At 35.2% G+C, this 14,738-nt stretch overlaps 1 protein-coding gene across 2 annotated transcripts; it reads right to left on the bottom strand.

Moving 5' to 3' along the window:
- Window positions 1-7,122: 7,122 nt before the first annotated feature.
- Window positions 7,123-11,795, bottom strand: LOC114751920 (protein trichome birefringence-like 18). 2 transcript variants are annotated; one of them, XM_028940618.1, is made up of 4 exons: window positions 11,488-11,795; window positions 10,411-11,146; window positions 8,340-8,614; window positions 7,123-8,161 (listed from the first exon to the last, which is right to left on the bottom strand). In XM_028940618.1, the coding sequence occupies exons 2-4, from the start codon at window positions 11,093-11,095 to the stop codon at window positions 7,358-7,360; spliced, it is 1,764 nt and encodes a 587-aa protein (XP_028796451.1). In that variant the 5' UTR covers window positions 11,096-11,146; window positions 11,488-11,795; the 3' UTR covers window positions 7,123-7,357. The 2 variants fall into 2 exon arrangements, with proteins under 2 accessions (XP_028796451.1, XP_028796452.1); XM_028940619.1 differs by having other exon boundaries at window positions 10,411-11,181; window positions 11,508-11,795.
- Between the last annotated feature and the right edge of the window lie 2,943 nt (window positions 11,796-14,738).

The following is a 14,738-nucleotide window of genomic DNA, read 5'->3' as shown; positions in this document are numbered from 1 at the left end:
ATGCTGTTTTAACATCCATTTGATGAATGAAAAGCTTATGAATTGATGCCAAAGCAATAAGGATTCTAACAGATGATATCCTTGTAACAGGAGAGAATGTATCAAAATAATCAACATTTTCTTTTTGGGTAAAACCCTTAGCTACAAGCCGCGCTTTGTATGTATCTATGGTTCCATCAGGAAAATATTTTTTCCTAAAGACCCATTTGCAACCTATAGGTTTTGCTCCTGAAGGCAAGTCTACCAAAACCCAAGTTTTATTTTTGTTTAAAGAGTCTATTTCATCTTTAATTGCTTCTTTCCAAAGCTCTGCATCCAGAGAAGAAATTGCTTCATAAAAGTTTTTAGGTTCATTTTGTACTAAAAAAGTATAAACATCATCTCCAAAAGATGTTTCCTTTCTTTGTCTTTTACTTCTCCGTAGTTCTTCAGTCAAAACTTGATTTGTTTTTTCTTGAAAAGAAGCAGAAGGATTTTCAACACTTTTGGGAATTTGCTCAACTTTTAATGGAAAAATATCTTCGAAAAATTCAGCATCTTTTATTTCAGTAATTGTGTTTTGATTCAAAACTAAAAACTGATAAGCAGTACTTTGTTGAGCATAACCAATAAACATGCAGTCAACAGTTTTAGAACCAATTTTCCTTTTTTTAAAATCAGGCAATAAAACTTTTGCAAGGCACCCCCACACTTTCAAATATTTTAAATTAGGTACAAAACCTTTCCACAACTCATAAGGTGTTTCGGTTGTAGGTGTAACCAGCCCGCTATTAAAGATATGGCAGAAAGAAATAATAGAAAAAGAGCTCCAGTATAAAGATCCCCATTAGTACGTAAACCGATTGTATACCACCACTGATAAACACCGGAATAAGCGATATTCACTGGGCCAAGAGCGCCCCCTCGAGTAAAAGCTTCCACAGCCGGTTGACCAAAATGAGTATCCCAAATTGCATGAGCAATAGGTCTTATATGTAAAGGATCCTGTACCCATGCCTCAAAATTTCCTTGCCAAGCTACATGAAAGAGATTCCCGGAAGTCCACGGTGTTTTGTTAGTTTTCCTATGAGGTATTCTATTTTGTAAAAAGCAAGCAGATAACAAAGCTTCACCCCATAAATTATCAGGTGCACCAGAACTCACAAGCAAAGCATTCATCATCTCTTTTAAAGTTCTATTTTTTTTTTCTGCAACTCCATTAGATTCAGGTGAGTAAGGCGGTGTTACTTCATGTATTATTCCCTCTTTTTCACAAAAATCATTTAGTAATAAATATTCTCCTCCTCTATCAGATCTAACTCTTTTAATTTTCCTACTTAGTTGATTTTCTACCTCTGCCTTATATAAGATAAATTTTTCAAAAGCTTCATCTTTATTTCTTAACAGGTACACCTTAGTGTATCTAGAAAAATCATCAATGAAAGTAATATAGTATCTTTTACCACCTCTAGTCTCTGTTTGTTTCAAATCGCCTAAATCAATATGTATTAATGACAATAACTCAGTCTCTCTTTGTGTAGGAAAATGTGATTTTTTAGTCATTTTGGTTTCTGCACAAACCTCGCATTTACCAATATTATTAATTTTAGTTTCAGAAATTAATTTAAGGTGTTGCAACCTTTTGATATATTTCCTATTAATATGCCCTAATCTAGCATGCCACAGATCATAAGAATCAACCAAGTAAACAGAAGAAGATGCATTATCATTCATATCAACACTCAATACAAAGAGACCTTGATTACAGTAACCCTTCCCCACAAGAACATTGTTCTTTGTCATCACAATTTTATCAGACTCAAATGACACTTTGACCCCAGCCTTACCCAAGAGAGCCACAGATATTAAATTTGCTCTCATATCGGGCACATACAGAACATCATTTAGCACTAGAGACTTTCCATATGTGAGTTTCAGCACCACTTTTCCCTTTCCCTGAACCTTTGCAGTTCGGGAGTCAGCGAGATAAATTTGATCTTCCCCTTCTTCGAAGGAGGTATACATTTCCTTGTTCGCACATATGTGCTTGGTAGCCCCAGAGTCTACCACCCATTTTCTCACATCAGAGATGAGGAGGGCCTGAGAAAGCATTGCAGCAATTACTTCGTCATTGTCGCTGTCATCTCCTTCAACCAAATTCACATTTGGCTTGGGAGGATTTTCATCCTTTTGAAAACTTCCCTTAGCCCTCTTCCTGCACTGTGTTGCATGATGTCTTGGTTTCCCACAAACAAAACAATTGCCCTTTTTCTTGAATTTGGAGTCAGTGCCCTTGGGTTTGTAATCAGGCTTCTTATTTTTCTGTTTCTTTGAGTTAGGGTCGTACCTCTTGTTGCGTGGTTTTGTTTCCACTAGATTTGCTTTGGCAGCCGTCTCTTTCTCTTTTGCTGCTTGTATTGTCCTCCTGTTGGTATCTTCAATGATGATGTGAGTGATCAAACCGGTAAGAGACAATTGTTTCTGTTTATGCTTCAGTTGTTGTTTGTAGTCGTTCCATGAGGTTGGTAGTTTTTCAATCAGGACTCCAGCAACGAACTCATCAGGAAGATTGATCTTTTCAGCCCAAAGTTCCTCCAGTAATTTGTGATATTCATTGATCTGAAGTTTGATGTCTTTGTCGTCGGTCATCTCCCACCTATAGAAGTTTCCGACCACAAATTTCTGCTTCCCAGCGTCCTCGGCAGTATATTTGAGAACCAATGACTCCCATATTTGCTTTGCCTCTTTATAGACACTGTAGATATCAAATAAATCATTAGATAGTGTGCTGATCAAAGTGTGCCTGCATACTTTGTTGGCATGTTGCCATAAATCCTTCTGTCCTTGATCAGCATCTGGAGCAGGTTCTGATTGAGTCAGCGCACTAACAACTCTATGCATATCCAGAATTGTGTAGACACGTTCTTGCCACTGCCTGAAGTTGTTTCCATCGAACATTTCTATCTTGGACGTATCAGGGAATGGCCTTGGAAGCGGTATGGCTGCCGAGACATTCAGGGGAACGCTGACAGGAACAACACTGGAGCCAACGATGGCGTTGTTGTTTTCAGCCATAGTTCAGACTATCTCTCAAGATTGTTGGCGGCAGCAAAGAAGGAACAGAGAAATCCGGTTCGAGTCACGTCGCAAGGACACTGTCCTTGAGAGATATTCCGCAGCCCCTCCGATGTAACAGGCAGCGGCACTCCCTAGGATCAAACGAACCCTTCCTGCGAAGCAAGGTGGCAGAACAGCGAAAGCAATCGTAACAAGAAACACAAAGGGAGAGTAGAGGAAGAGGACGGACGAGCGATTATCTCATGCTGTCTGGACAATCCCTTATATAGACGCGAATGGCCACCCTACCAGAGAACGCGTCCCTCCGTTTCGCTGAACAGGTGTGACGAACACGACGCACGGTTCCACTGGACACGGGACGATCTGAACGTTGGTGCACTCAACGTTAAAAGCACTCCGCAGGACGCGTCCGGTCGGCCACAGAACAAGACGGCAAGCCTTTTTATTTTTAACAAGTCAAAAAAGTTTAAAATAATTTTTGCAAAATGAGGCGTTGTCACGTCTTATTCACGCGCAGGGGGGGAATCGCCAGTTTACAACTGCGTTTCCCTCCTGGTAGCCCGTCGTTGTGTGCGCGAGGCCCACTTCCCTCTTGGCCCATTTGCCCCCCCAAGGATGCTTGATCTCATTTATACACTTAGTCTTCTTCTCATCTTTCCCACGTAGGACTTTATTTGACACACACATTGCATTGTTTCACAACATACCTTTGTCAATATTCAGAAGATTGAATAGTGGGAACTTATGAATGCATAATTTTGATTGTGTGTGTGTGTGTGTGTGTGTGTGTTCCACACAATAATGAGCGTAACTAGGAAATAGCCCAGAAATAAGAACAACAGGCAGTTCTGTCACTCCAGACTCAGATTCCTCAACTGCTCAACGGGGTAAATGCTATAACTCGGGACAAATCATAGATACACCAACAGTTAAGAGCAGATGCAAATCATTTAAAAAAAAAAACACCTAGAATCTTATCTCTCACACAGAGAACACAAGCACAAAAGAGAGAGAGTGATGAAAAGAATCAGAAACGCAACATAATAATTTATAAACAGATAGTAGTATACGTCTCCGATAGGGCATGCAAAGAAATAGCGACCTTCGCTGGGGCCATTTGTCTCTTTTCCCTTCCAACACACTCCGGCGCCACAAGAACACACTGGGCATTCATACAGAGTGGCCATGGTTCCTCTTCCCCTTTACAGCGCGACACTGAATCGGAAAGGGGGTTCATGTGTCATATAAAGCCTCCTTGGCTTATTAGCTACACTTCTGCGGATTTACATTGGGTGCTCATCAGTTTTGATGAGCACCCAATATTCATCAGATCTGGACCGTCTAGATATGATGTGGACGGTCCAGATTTATTTTTATTTTTATTTTTTAAAAATAATTATTTTAATAGATATAAGATAAAAAATAAAGATAATCTCTTAACTATCATTTCTTAAAAATATAATTTTTTCTATTTTAAAATAATTATTTAATAATATTAAATCTGGACAGTCCAGATTGCTCATTAACTGATGAGCATTAGGTGCTCATCACCTGATGAGCATCGAATGGGAACCCGGTTCTGCTGGCATGGTTAAATTACATTGAAGGGCTAATGTAAATGAGTAATTATCACTTCACTTAACAACTTCGTTTTGGATGTGGTAATTTTTTTTTGGGTCAAAAAGATGTGGTAATTTGTGTGGGGTATCATTGTAATTTTAGAATGAGTAGGTAAAGTTAATGGTAGGGGTGCTCAAGGCCGGCCCGTCCCGGTCTTATTGGGACGGGACGGATCCGTCCCAAAATTTTTCGGGACGGGACGGGGTCGTCCCGTCCCGGTTCCTTTTTATTTTAAATTTTTTATCCTATTTATATAATATCATTTTTTTTCATATTTTTTTAAGATTTGAGACTATTGTATGGAACTATGGATATATTTATTTAGAGTTTTTATATTTGTTAATGATTTGAGATTATTGATGATTAGAATTTTTAGCAAGTTTTTATTGTGTTAAAAGCTTTTGTTTAGAATTTTTAATGACTATTATATGTAATATTTTGAACTTTTGTTTAAAAGTGTCCAAACAAATAAAAAAGAAAATAAAAAGATGTTTTTATAAGATTTAAGCTCAAAAAAATATAATTAAAAAATCAGATTTTTTAAAAAAAATTAAAAACATTAAAAACATTAAAAAAATTAAAAAAATATATTTTCGAGATGTCCCGGATCCGTCCCGTCCCAACCGAGACCGGGACGGGTCGGGACACGGGACAGAAAATCTGTCTCGTTACTGTTCATCGGGACGGAACCGGGACAGGCTTGTCCCGATCCCGATCCATCATGTGAACAGCTCTAGTTAATGGTGAGGTGATGATTCATCAGGAAAAGAGACGCGTGGGGAGCGGGTGGTTTGGCTTATTGCCTGTCTCATACGTGAACAGTTGTACGGTAATAATGTGTCACTAGCGTTTTCTACCGCGAGCGGGGGTAGTGACTAGTGATATGATTTATATCAAGGATAAGAGATAATATAATTTATTTACAGAAAATAAATAATAAAAATGTTCTTGTGAAATTATATTTAGGCTTTGAATTTGTATATTCAGATCTTGCTTTGTAAAAAGACATTGAACAGATACAAAATAAATGTATTTTCCTTGCGCATTAAAATTAAAATATTATTCCTTTATTGTTCGACGATCGGTCAATGATCGGTCAAATAATCAACAGTGTAAGGAATTCAAATTACTCCCATGCCCCTGCACTTCATGTCAGAACATCATGTGACAATTTGAATAGCAGTGGGAGAAATTAGTAATTTGACCTAACAATATATGTGAATCCAATGAGACATGAACATGTCTCCTGACTTCACGGGTCTCTTTGCGCACTCTTAGCCCACCTTAGAATTCTTTCATCAGAGAAGAGTTGGGCATTATCATGGCCAAGAACCAGAACTTCTGATAAAGCATGAAAGAAGCAACATTCACCAAAGTCTACAAATTGAAAATAAATAAGTGCAAATGGAATAATAAGTGTCAATTGCTGAATGAACTTTTCATACAAATTCTAGAGACAAAGACATGCGCATTTGAAATGACTCATAAATAGTTTTTCAATCATGATTTACGAAATATAAGATAAGTATGTGAGAAGAATTTTGTCTCAACTTATATAAAACGTGCTTATAAATATTTTTAAACATGATATCAAACGAGGCCTATAACTAAAAGAAGACACAAGCTTAAAATACCACAATAAGCCACAGAAATGAAGAAAGCAAATCTAATAAAATTCTTCAACAGGTATGTATGCAAATAATATGTGAAAGTGTGCAACATATCAAAAGTGAATCCGTCAAAAACATGATGCTCTTCCAGTTCTTAATATAGAATCTAATTGTTAAATTAATTTTGATCATAAATATAAAACTTATTCTTATATTTATCAATTTTTCCTACATTACCTATATATATACTTTCTCAGTCATAATCAAATAGAAGAAAGAGAAGGGAAATTAAGGAAGATAATTATGGTGTTTTAGGAAAAATATATCATATTTCTTATAATTAACTCACTTACCTAACTTTCTTAATCTAATCAAATTAGTTAAATAGATATTATATTAAGAACCGGAAGAGTATTTTTTTTCCAAACACAAAATCACAAGAGATGGAAGACACTTATTGCAAGAACATTCAAAATGAAATCTGATCAACTTGATCCAGACTGGGATAACGTAGACCAGAAAAACACATCTAAGGAGTTTCAGCTTTCAATCCAGGCATTCCCTAATGCATGAAAATACGATAGACCGAAGATGGACTGAGCAACAGCATATAGACTTCAGATTCTGAAACAGCAACCCCCCGCTCCCCCCCTCCCCAAATACAAAAAAAAAAAAATCATTCACACAAATTTCAGAATAAAAAACGAGTAAATTTTAATTTACTATTATCCCTCAGAATGGCCAGCTTATATTGCTTCCCATCCTGAGGTCTTAATGAATTGAGAAAGAAGGAATAAACCAACTTCCAGTTGTGGGGAGGGGTGGTTAAAGTTGATTTTTACAATCAGATATTAATTTATAGTGAGCCATATAGCAGAACTAAATCTCCAACAGATTAAGCTTTGTGAAACGTATAGTTCAGGACTAAGCTAATAGCTCCCATCCGATCCTTTAAAAGAATACTTCCTCGGCAATATACTCTTTAAAAAGGAAAATAATGGACCAGTATTACCCTATCCTACAAGCACAACATGCAAGCTTGATAATTTAAAACGAAATATATGTAGTTTTTATGATGAGTCGCTCCCTTCATACTCTCTCCTAACGACTTCAAATACCAGTTCATTCCAAGTATCAACAGGACCTGGCATACACCAGTGCAAGCAATCCTGTGGTGGGGGTCTTCCATCTGGACCTCGTTTTGTTTTCTTATTTGGGTCCGGGTTCCTGTATGGACCAGGATGACCATCATGGCGGTACGAAAAGGCTTCAGTGATATCCATTAATCTCAACTTTGATTTATTTGTAGCCTTTTTTACTGCACGGTTAAAACCTGTAACCTGTTTCTCGTGCATTATATTTGTAAAACCATTTTCTACCAATTGGCCAGGTGCAAGGGGCTTTTCCTTCCCAGTGCATGACCCGCCAGTGTTCCAGGCCCCGCCTTCATAATGATCAGGTGAATAGGAACGCACAATTGTGAGCCCTGTATAATTTGGATGTGTTGCAAGGGCAGTAAGGATTGTCTCAACAGATACTCCAAATGCTTCTATGTTATTTATCTTCATAGGCCGAGACTTGTCAGGCCACCACAACTGTCCTCCCACTATCTCGTTGTTCAGAATATACACAGACTGCTTGGCAAACCAATGGCCAGAAGATAGAACCACCACATCAAAGTTTGGAATATGTTCCATGAGAATGTCATCAGGGGCATCGAGATGGAGCTTGTCAACCCCTGCTGGAGCATAATCAAATGGGTCAGACACGTGTTTGACAAGCCATGAGGACCATATACGAACAATCATCACAGATGTAGACTTGAAATAATATCGCTGCATGTGACGATTTCCTCGATTTTTAGGTGCCTCTACCTGAAAAATACTAAAAACTTCAGTTAAGAAACTAACTTTTAAAAATAGACACCCACACAAACTCCACACATGTAGAACATTCGTATAATCAAGTGCTTTCTGCCTTCTGCTGACTGGCATCTAAAAAGATCATTTTATTCTTTTTAAGAAAATTAGATCAAGGAACCAGGAAAATAACCTGCCAAAGAATACAAAGCATTGATTCCATCTGATTTCGAGCCACTGAATCTCCAATGAAGGCCAAGGTTTTACCCCTCATGAGTTCCAAAAATTTCTTGGGATCAAACCTTGGGAGATCACACTGCAAGGGCTTCCATCTCCAATTTTCATAATCCTTATCAGGCCTCCCATTGCCCTGGCAGTTCTGCATCTGTGTCAATACAGGGCAAGAATTGTTCGTGTATAATGGTCCTAATGGGTCATGCACCCAAGTTCCATGGTACAGATCACAGCCTACATAATAGATGAATAACACAAGCTTAAAACACCAAAGTCACAAAAGTAAATCAAAAGCCAATGTATTTTAAAAGAAAGCGGTATAACCATGGTCTACGAACAATTCTTGGGACACATAAAGTTACCCAGACTGAGATGTAATGATAGTGCTGATGCCGCCCCACCTTAAATGTAGTATAATATGTTTTTAAGATTTTTCCTCCATAATACATACAGCTAGACTACTTTTGACTGAACACTTTACCTCTAATAATAAAACAATGAAGTTTAAAATTTTAGTTATAATACGATTATGACAAGAACTTGTGCAATTCTTCATCGGTTCACTGGCATTGTAGAAGAGTCTAGGATCTCGAAAATTACATTACTTACAAGGACTAAACAGAATAAGCATGTCCATAATTTTAGATACTACTACCAACTCAATCACGGAATGGAAAATAAAAAACATAAGGTTAATTTTAAAATATTAACTTATTTTCTGCTATTTATATCTTTTCTGTCCTGTGCCAGTATTCGGTACTTCAATTTGCAAACACTGTCCAATAACCTATTCCACTTTTCACCAAAAAGAAGAAAAAGTGAAAAAGAAGGGGGGAAAAGGAGAACAGTATAGGATATCTGCCTAAATCAGGAAGGGAATAAACGCTGAACTACCAAAATTTATCAATCACGGGCTCCAGTCACAGTCCTTATGAGATTCTTAGAGCAACAAAATCCAGCTAGAAATAGCATTAGCTCCACAATGGTATGAAGATTACATATGTATCTGGATATATGTCATAGTTAAATATCTCTCTCAAATTTGGCAGCCAGACACTGTAGCCAACTGCATGCATAAAAGATGCATGGCTGTATATTCGACATGACCATGCTACAGGCTTTGCAAAAAAAATTATTAAAACAACAAATTTTTAAGGCCTCTGCAACTCTAACATAGTACCAGTTATATGCATATGGAAGTCAAAATAAAGCCTTGACCTCAGAAGGAGTTCTAATCTTCCAAAAATCTGATCTATACCTGGATGGAGACCAGTTCTACAAGAAACCGCAGTAACCACCGTCTAGGGCGATGAAACTGGCACTTGACCCCAAATACAAACCACGTTAGTCTTTTTTGAGGAAAGAACCCTAAATTTCCAACCCATGGCATAATCACATTACATTTACCACCCCAAACCAATTAAAAGAAATTCACATATCTGCTGGCTCCTTTGAGAGAGTAAAATACTTGAAGTTAAACTCTAAAACGGAAGTCATCCTGACTTGGTAGAGCTACAGCATTTCATATCAAGCTCTCCTAGAGACAGACAAACATATGGCTAGTAACACCATTACAGTCATATCATTGTTCACAGTTCTCATTAATTCATGCTTCTGAATTTCTTTCTACCTGGCATGTAATTGAGAATTAACACCAGAATAATCAGGACTAGATTTGAAACCTCAACATGTGGAATTTCAGACTGTATACAGTGGAAGAATGGTACAAATTCACCCAGGCTATTGCTCTTGTGTGAGTCTGGTTTTCCACATGCATGAAACGAGAGCAAATTCCATGCTCTGTGTCGTTTCTTATTGAAAGTTGATTGAACGTATAGTGAATAGACGCCATTTAATTTAAATTCAATTAAATCAAGAAGTCATGTACATGCCAGCAATGAATTAAGCAGTAAAATGGTGAAACTATTTCAGGCATTTGTGAAATACACAAAATAAATAAATAAACAAACGCCACATAAGATGATAAGTTGATAACAAGTTTGTGGAGCCTAAAAGACGAGAAAAATAACCTGATTCATACGATGCATTATTTGCTGCATCAGCTGATGCTGGAGCTGCTGTTGATGAGGAATCAGAAGGATACTGCGACGTTTCATTTAATGGTGTGCTTATATCAGTGGATTTATTCATCGAAACCATAGAAACAGGTTCATTGACTGTAGCATTTCCCATCACATTTGATGAATTGTACTGAATAGGCAAGCCACTGTTAACCACATCTGGACTATTGTCAGACGTAATCACAGGTGATTGCGCATCAGAAGTTTCTGGGCTTTTCACCTCCTCGGTTTTTGGAAATTTTGTTGAAGTAGATTCATTGAAGCGCACTTGGGAATCTGATTTAGTATCCATGCGTTCTACGGTGCTATCACTAGATGGACTAGCCAAATTCGTGGGAGAATGTAGATCAGGTAATGCTTTTCTATCTACTGGATCTGAAGAATTATTCAAGTGAACATCAATAGCATTTCTCATGGAAGAAGAATCAGTTGAATCTAAGTTTTCCGAACTATTTACACCGTAGAAGTATCCACGAACCGCGGCACCAATTGGGTATGATACAAGAATCGAGGAAGCAACAATTAAGAATAATGCCAGCAATCCCACAGAAATAACAATCCAAGAAAGAGGCCTTGGATGGGAACTAAAATGGGAAGACATCCTCGGAGAATCTTTGGGCGAAGCCCAAGTCATGGCTTTCTTGAAATCCAGCGTGTTCTATGCTGAACTGTGAAGCATGAGATCCTTCAGAAATATTGAAACTATATGAACATCAATCCCACAGAATTTCAAGAAATAAAAATCACGTAGGATAAAAAGATTGTGAGAATATCACCCCCAAATAAAAAAACAGATTATGAGAAATTATGAAAGCAATGTGTTAAAGAATAAAACAATGCACAAATTTTCTCACTCAAAATTGGCTCTCGCTACCTTATGATTGCAAAAGTTCGACCGAGCATAAAAACACGCAGTTTCCCTCTTAATCTATAGGTCTCGAGATGAAAAAGAAAATCCACAAAAACCCGCTGGGATGATCCAATGGATGAAAAGCAAAACCTCTATGATGAGTTTTACCGACTTACAGCGAGATCAAGCTCTTAGTTGCGAATTCTCCGGGTGAGTGAAGCCACTGAATTGCCAATGGAGAGAATTCGAGATACAAAACTCAGCACACGAATTCCGCCAAGAAATCAAAGTCCCAAATGGATGAGGGAACTCAACTAAATCTCCGGCGACCTGTTCACTCTGGTATTGTGTAAGGAATGAGAATCAAAAGCTTATCATTGGAGAGAGAGAGAACGCGTCGCCGCCCACGGGTTCAGGTTCATTCATGAGTACAGGGAGCTTCGTTGAATCTTGTTTTCTGAACTATTCAGCCCCTGAAGCTCCGTGTCACCTTCCCAGTTCTATTTTCGATTCACTTATAGGGAAGACAGCTATATTAATTATATTCAGGCGGTGTTTGAAACCGTTGGAAGAGCTTTTTTAAAATATTTTTTTATAAATCAAAATAAATTATTTTACATATTTATTTTGTATACTGTAAAATTATTTTTAAAATTATGGTTTGGTTTCTATCCAAACACTCTCCTGATTAGCAAAAACATATCAATTATATTTAAGAAATTTTTTTTGAAGAAAAATATAGTTATTGTGTTCGTATATTTAAAAATATCACATAGTAAAATGTGAATAATAACCATATTTAAAGTGGAACTATGATATATCGGTTAGTGCTGTATGTGTACCATTTTAGCAAATAATAAATAAGTAGTAAATTAATATCAGCAAACCATTTTATTTTTCTTTATTAAATTTATTATTTAACATGTTATAATTATAAAAATTCAGGAATTTTTTTAATTCTTTATTAAAACTGAAAAATAAAAAATGTAATTACAATATTATTATTAATGAAAATAATTAAAATTAGTATTTATTTAATGACGGGAAAATCAAAGAAAAACCTTTAATTTTTTTAATTTTTTTAGAAATATTATTCAACAATGCATAAAATACAAAAATAGGTGCTATGTTTCCATTAAAAAGGTTGTCGGTTGTTTTAAGGTGTTGGGAAGTGGCAACTTCCCTAATTGATCTTAACAGGGAATTGACAGTTAATCTTGTTATTAGCGTTTCATCAGTAAAATTAGAAGTTTAGAACCTTCAATTTAATGTGAAATACTGAAATTATAAAATTTATAATTAAGGGGGAATGACAATTGACGATTTTATGAGAGAGTCAATGCCAAATCAAAAAACTCACCACAAATTTTCTTTTCAAATTTGGTACTCATTTTTCTATATTTCAGTTTTCATAATATTTTTTTTTAGAACAAAATCTTGTTATAGTACTCTTCTGATCCTTAATATATGACCCAATTTTTGAGTTATTTTTTATCCTAAATATAAGACCCACTTCTCATATTTATCAGTTTTCTTTAAATTACCCTTATAGATACTCCTTTAACCATAATCAAATAGAAAAAGGAGATAAGTATTAAAAAAGATGATTATAGTGTTTTAGTAAATATGTGTCATTTTTTTTGCAATTAACTAACTTACCTAACCTCTTTAATTTAATCAAATTAGTTAAATGGATATTATATTAAGGACCGGAAAAGTATTAACAGTTGTCATTCTCCCTTAAATTAATTATTATTCGAGGTATTTCTTTTAATGAAGTGAACATGCAACATAAATCTCAATTTTTCTTGTGATGGCAATTGAAAGAGTATATGACTTGAGATTGAAAATGATTGAAGCAAGCATTTTTAATCTATTTTTGTCAATATGATATGGACTAGTGCAACATTCAATCACTGAAATGATGAATTATTAGAATGAGACAAACGTTTTGGAAAATAAAATAATTCTGTCATACTTATAATTTAATTGATGCTGACCACCTTTTAATTCGCTTGGCAAGTCTTTTTCATTTCATTTCATTTTATTTTATTTTTTTCTCTTTAATAATCAAATGCATGGCTTGGATTCATCAGTTAGAAGAAATAGGATATCTTTTTAACACATTGGTTTTAATTTTTGGTGGGATATGATTTATAGGTAATTTATATGTCAGCGCAATTGCTTATGTAAAATAATTTGAATATGACCCAAATTTTTTAAAAAAAAATTTTCAGACAGATGCTTGTATCTATATTTAATTATAGTTAATGGGAAAGCACATTTGAAACAGTGGCACGGTTTTCTTTTGTTTTGATGTTAAATAAATAGTGATAAGGGGTTTTATTTTTATGTTGTTACATTTTAAAACAAGAAACTAAACCTAATAAAAGATATATATATGTAGAGATGAATAATAAATAAAAATAGAATAAGAATAAGCTGTAAGTGATTTTGCAGTAATATATTGGGTTAATCTTATGGTTAGTCCTTGTAGTTGGATGGAATTTTGATTTTGGATCGTTAGTCTTGATCTATATAATTAATTTCATAAAACAAAATTGGTCTGATTTTAAATATAAAGATCAAAACAAAATCTTGTTAAAAATATAATAACCATTCATTGAACTCAAATCAATGTTTTATGAAACTATAGAGACCAAAACAAATTATTTGAAGCTCTAAAACCGAAATCAAAATTTGATCTGACTATAGGGACTAATAATGCTATTGATCCTAAAAATTATCGCCATCCTGGATTTCTTTTTCTCCGGTTTTCTTGATTTAACATTTTTTTTTTAATCATAGTCAGCTTCTAAAAATCTTCGAGGAAGCGGCGGACTCACAATTTTTTTAAAAAAATTATAATAAAGTCTCATCTAAGATAATTAAATACGAAAAAAGTCTTTTTAAATTATTAAATTATTTTGAAATTCTAAGAATTTAATTAGTAAATTATTCTAAGAAAATCTATTAAAAAATGCTTAATATGAGAGATTGCTTGTTATATGGGATTAGGTAAACTCATGTATGTGGTATTCCCTAATACCACATATATGGGTTTGCATAATACTAAATATATGGGTTTGTCTAATCCCATATAACAAGCAGGGAATGCCACATATGTAGATTTGCCTAATCCCATATAACAAGTAATTATTCATACTAAATACTATTTGAATGATTTTTCTTAATTGTAATCCCAATCCTTATCCTTCATTTTCAGTGCTCTTACCAAATGGGACTTAATAATTCATGCATTATATTTTTATGATGCATTAAGAAAATGTATTGTTAATACCTATCATGATAATTGTTAATTATCATACCTTAAATTATTAACAACTACTCTTTCAATTGTTAATGTATACTTACAAAAAAGATAATTTGACAATTAAACAAATAAAACTTCTTGTAATGAAGTTTT

This window comes from Neltuma alba, unplaced genomic scaffold (assembly GCF_004799145.2).
Source record: "Neltuma alba isolate B1F8T4 unplaced genomic scaffold, ASM479914v2 tig00007157_pilon, whole genome shotgun sequence".
Taxonomy (NCBI): Eukaryota; Viridiplantae; Streptophyta; class Magnoliopsida; order Fabales; family Fabaceae; genus Neltuma; species Neltuma alba.
The sequence above is the reverse complement of the archived record's forward strand: the minus strand, read 5'-3'. Positions and strand labels throughout refer to the sequence as shown.

Bases quoted from the DNA above. Each gene is read 5' to 3' on its own strand.
- LOC114751920 (XM_028940618.1), bottom strand. From the start codon at position 11,095: ATGACTTGGGCTTCGCCCAAAGATTCTCCGAGGATGTCTTCCCATTTT. The intron at 8,615-10,410 runs GTTATTTTTCTC...TCTATTATGTAG, and splicing joins TAATGCATCGTATGAATCAG to GCTGTGATCTGTACCATGGA. The intron at 8,162-8,339 runs GTTATTTTCCTG...AGTATTTTTCAG, and splicing joins TGCTTTGTATTCTTTGGCAG to GTAGAGGCACCTAAAAATCG.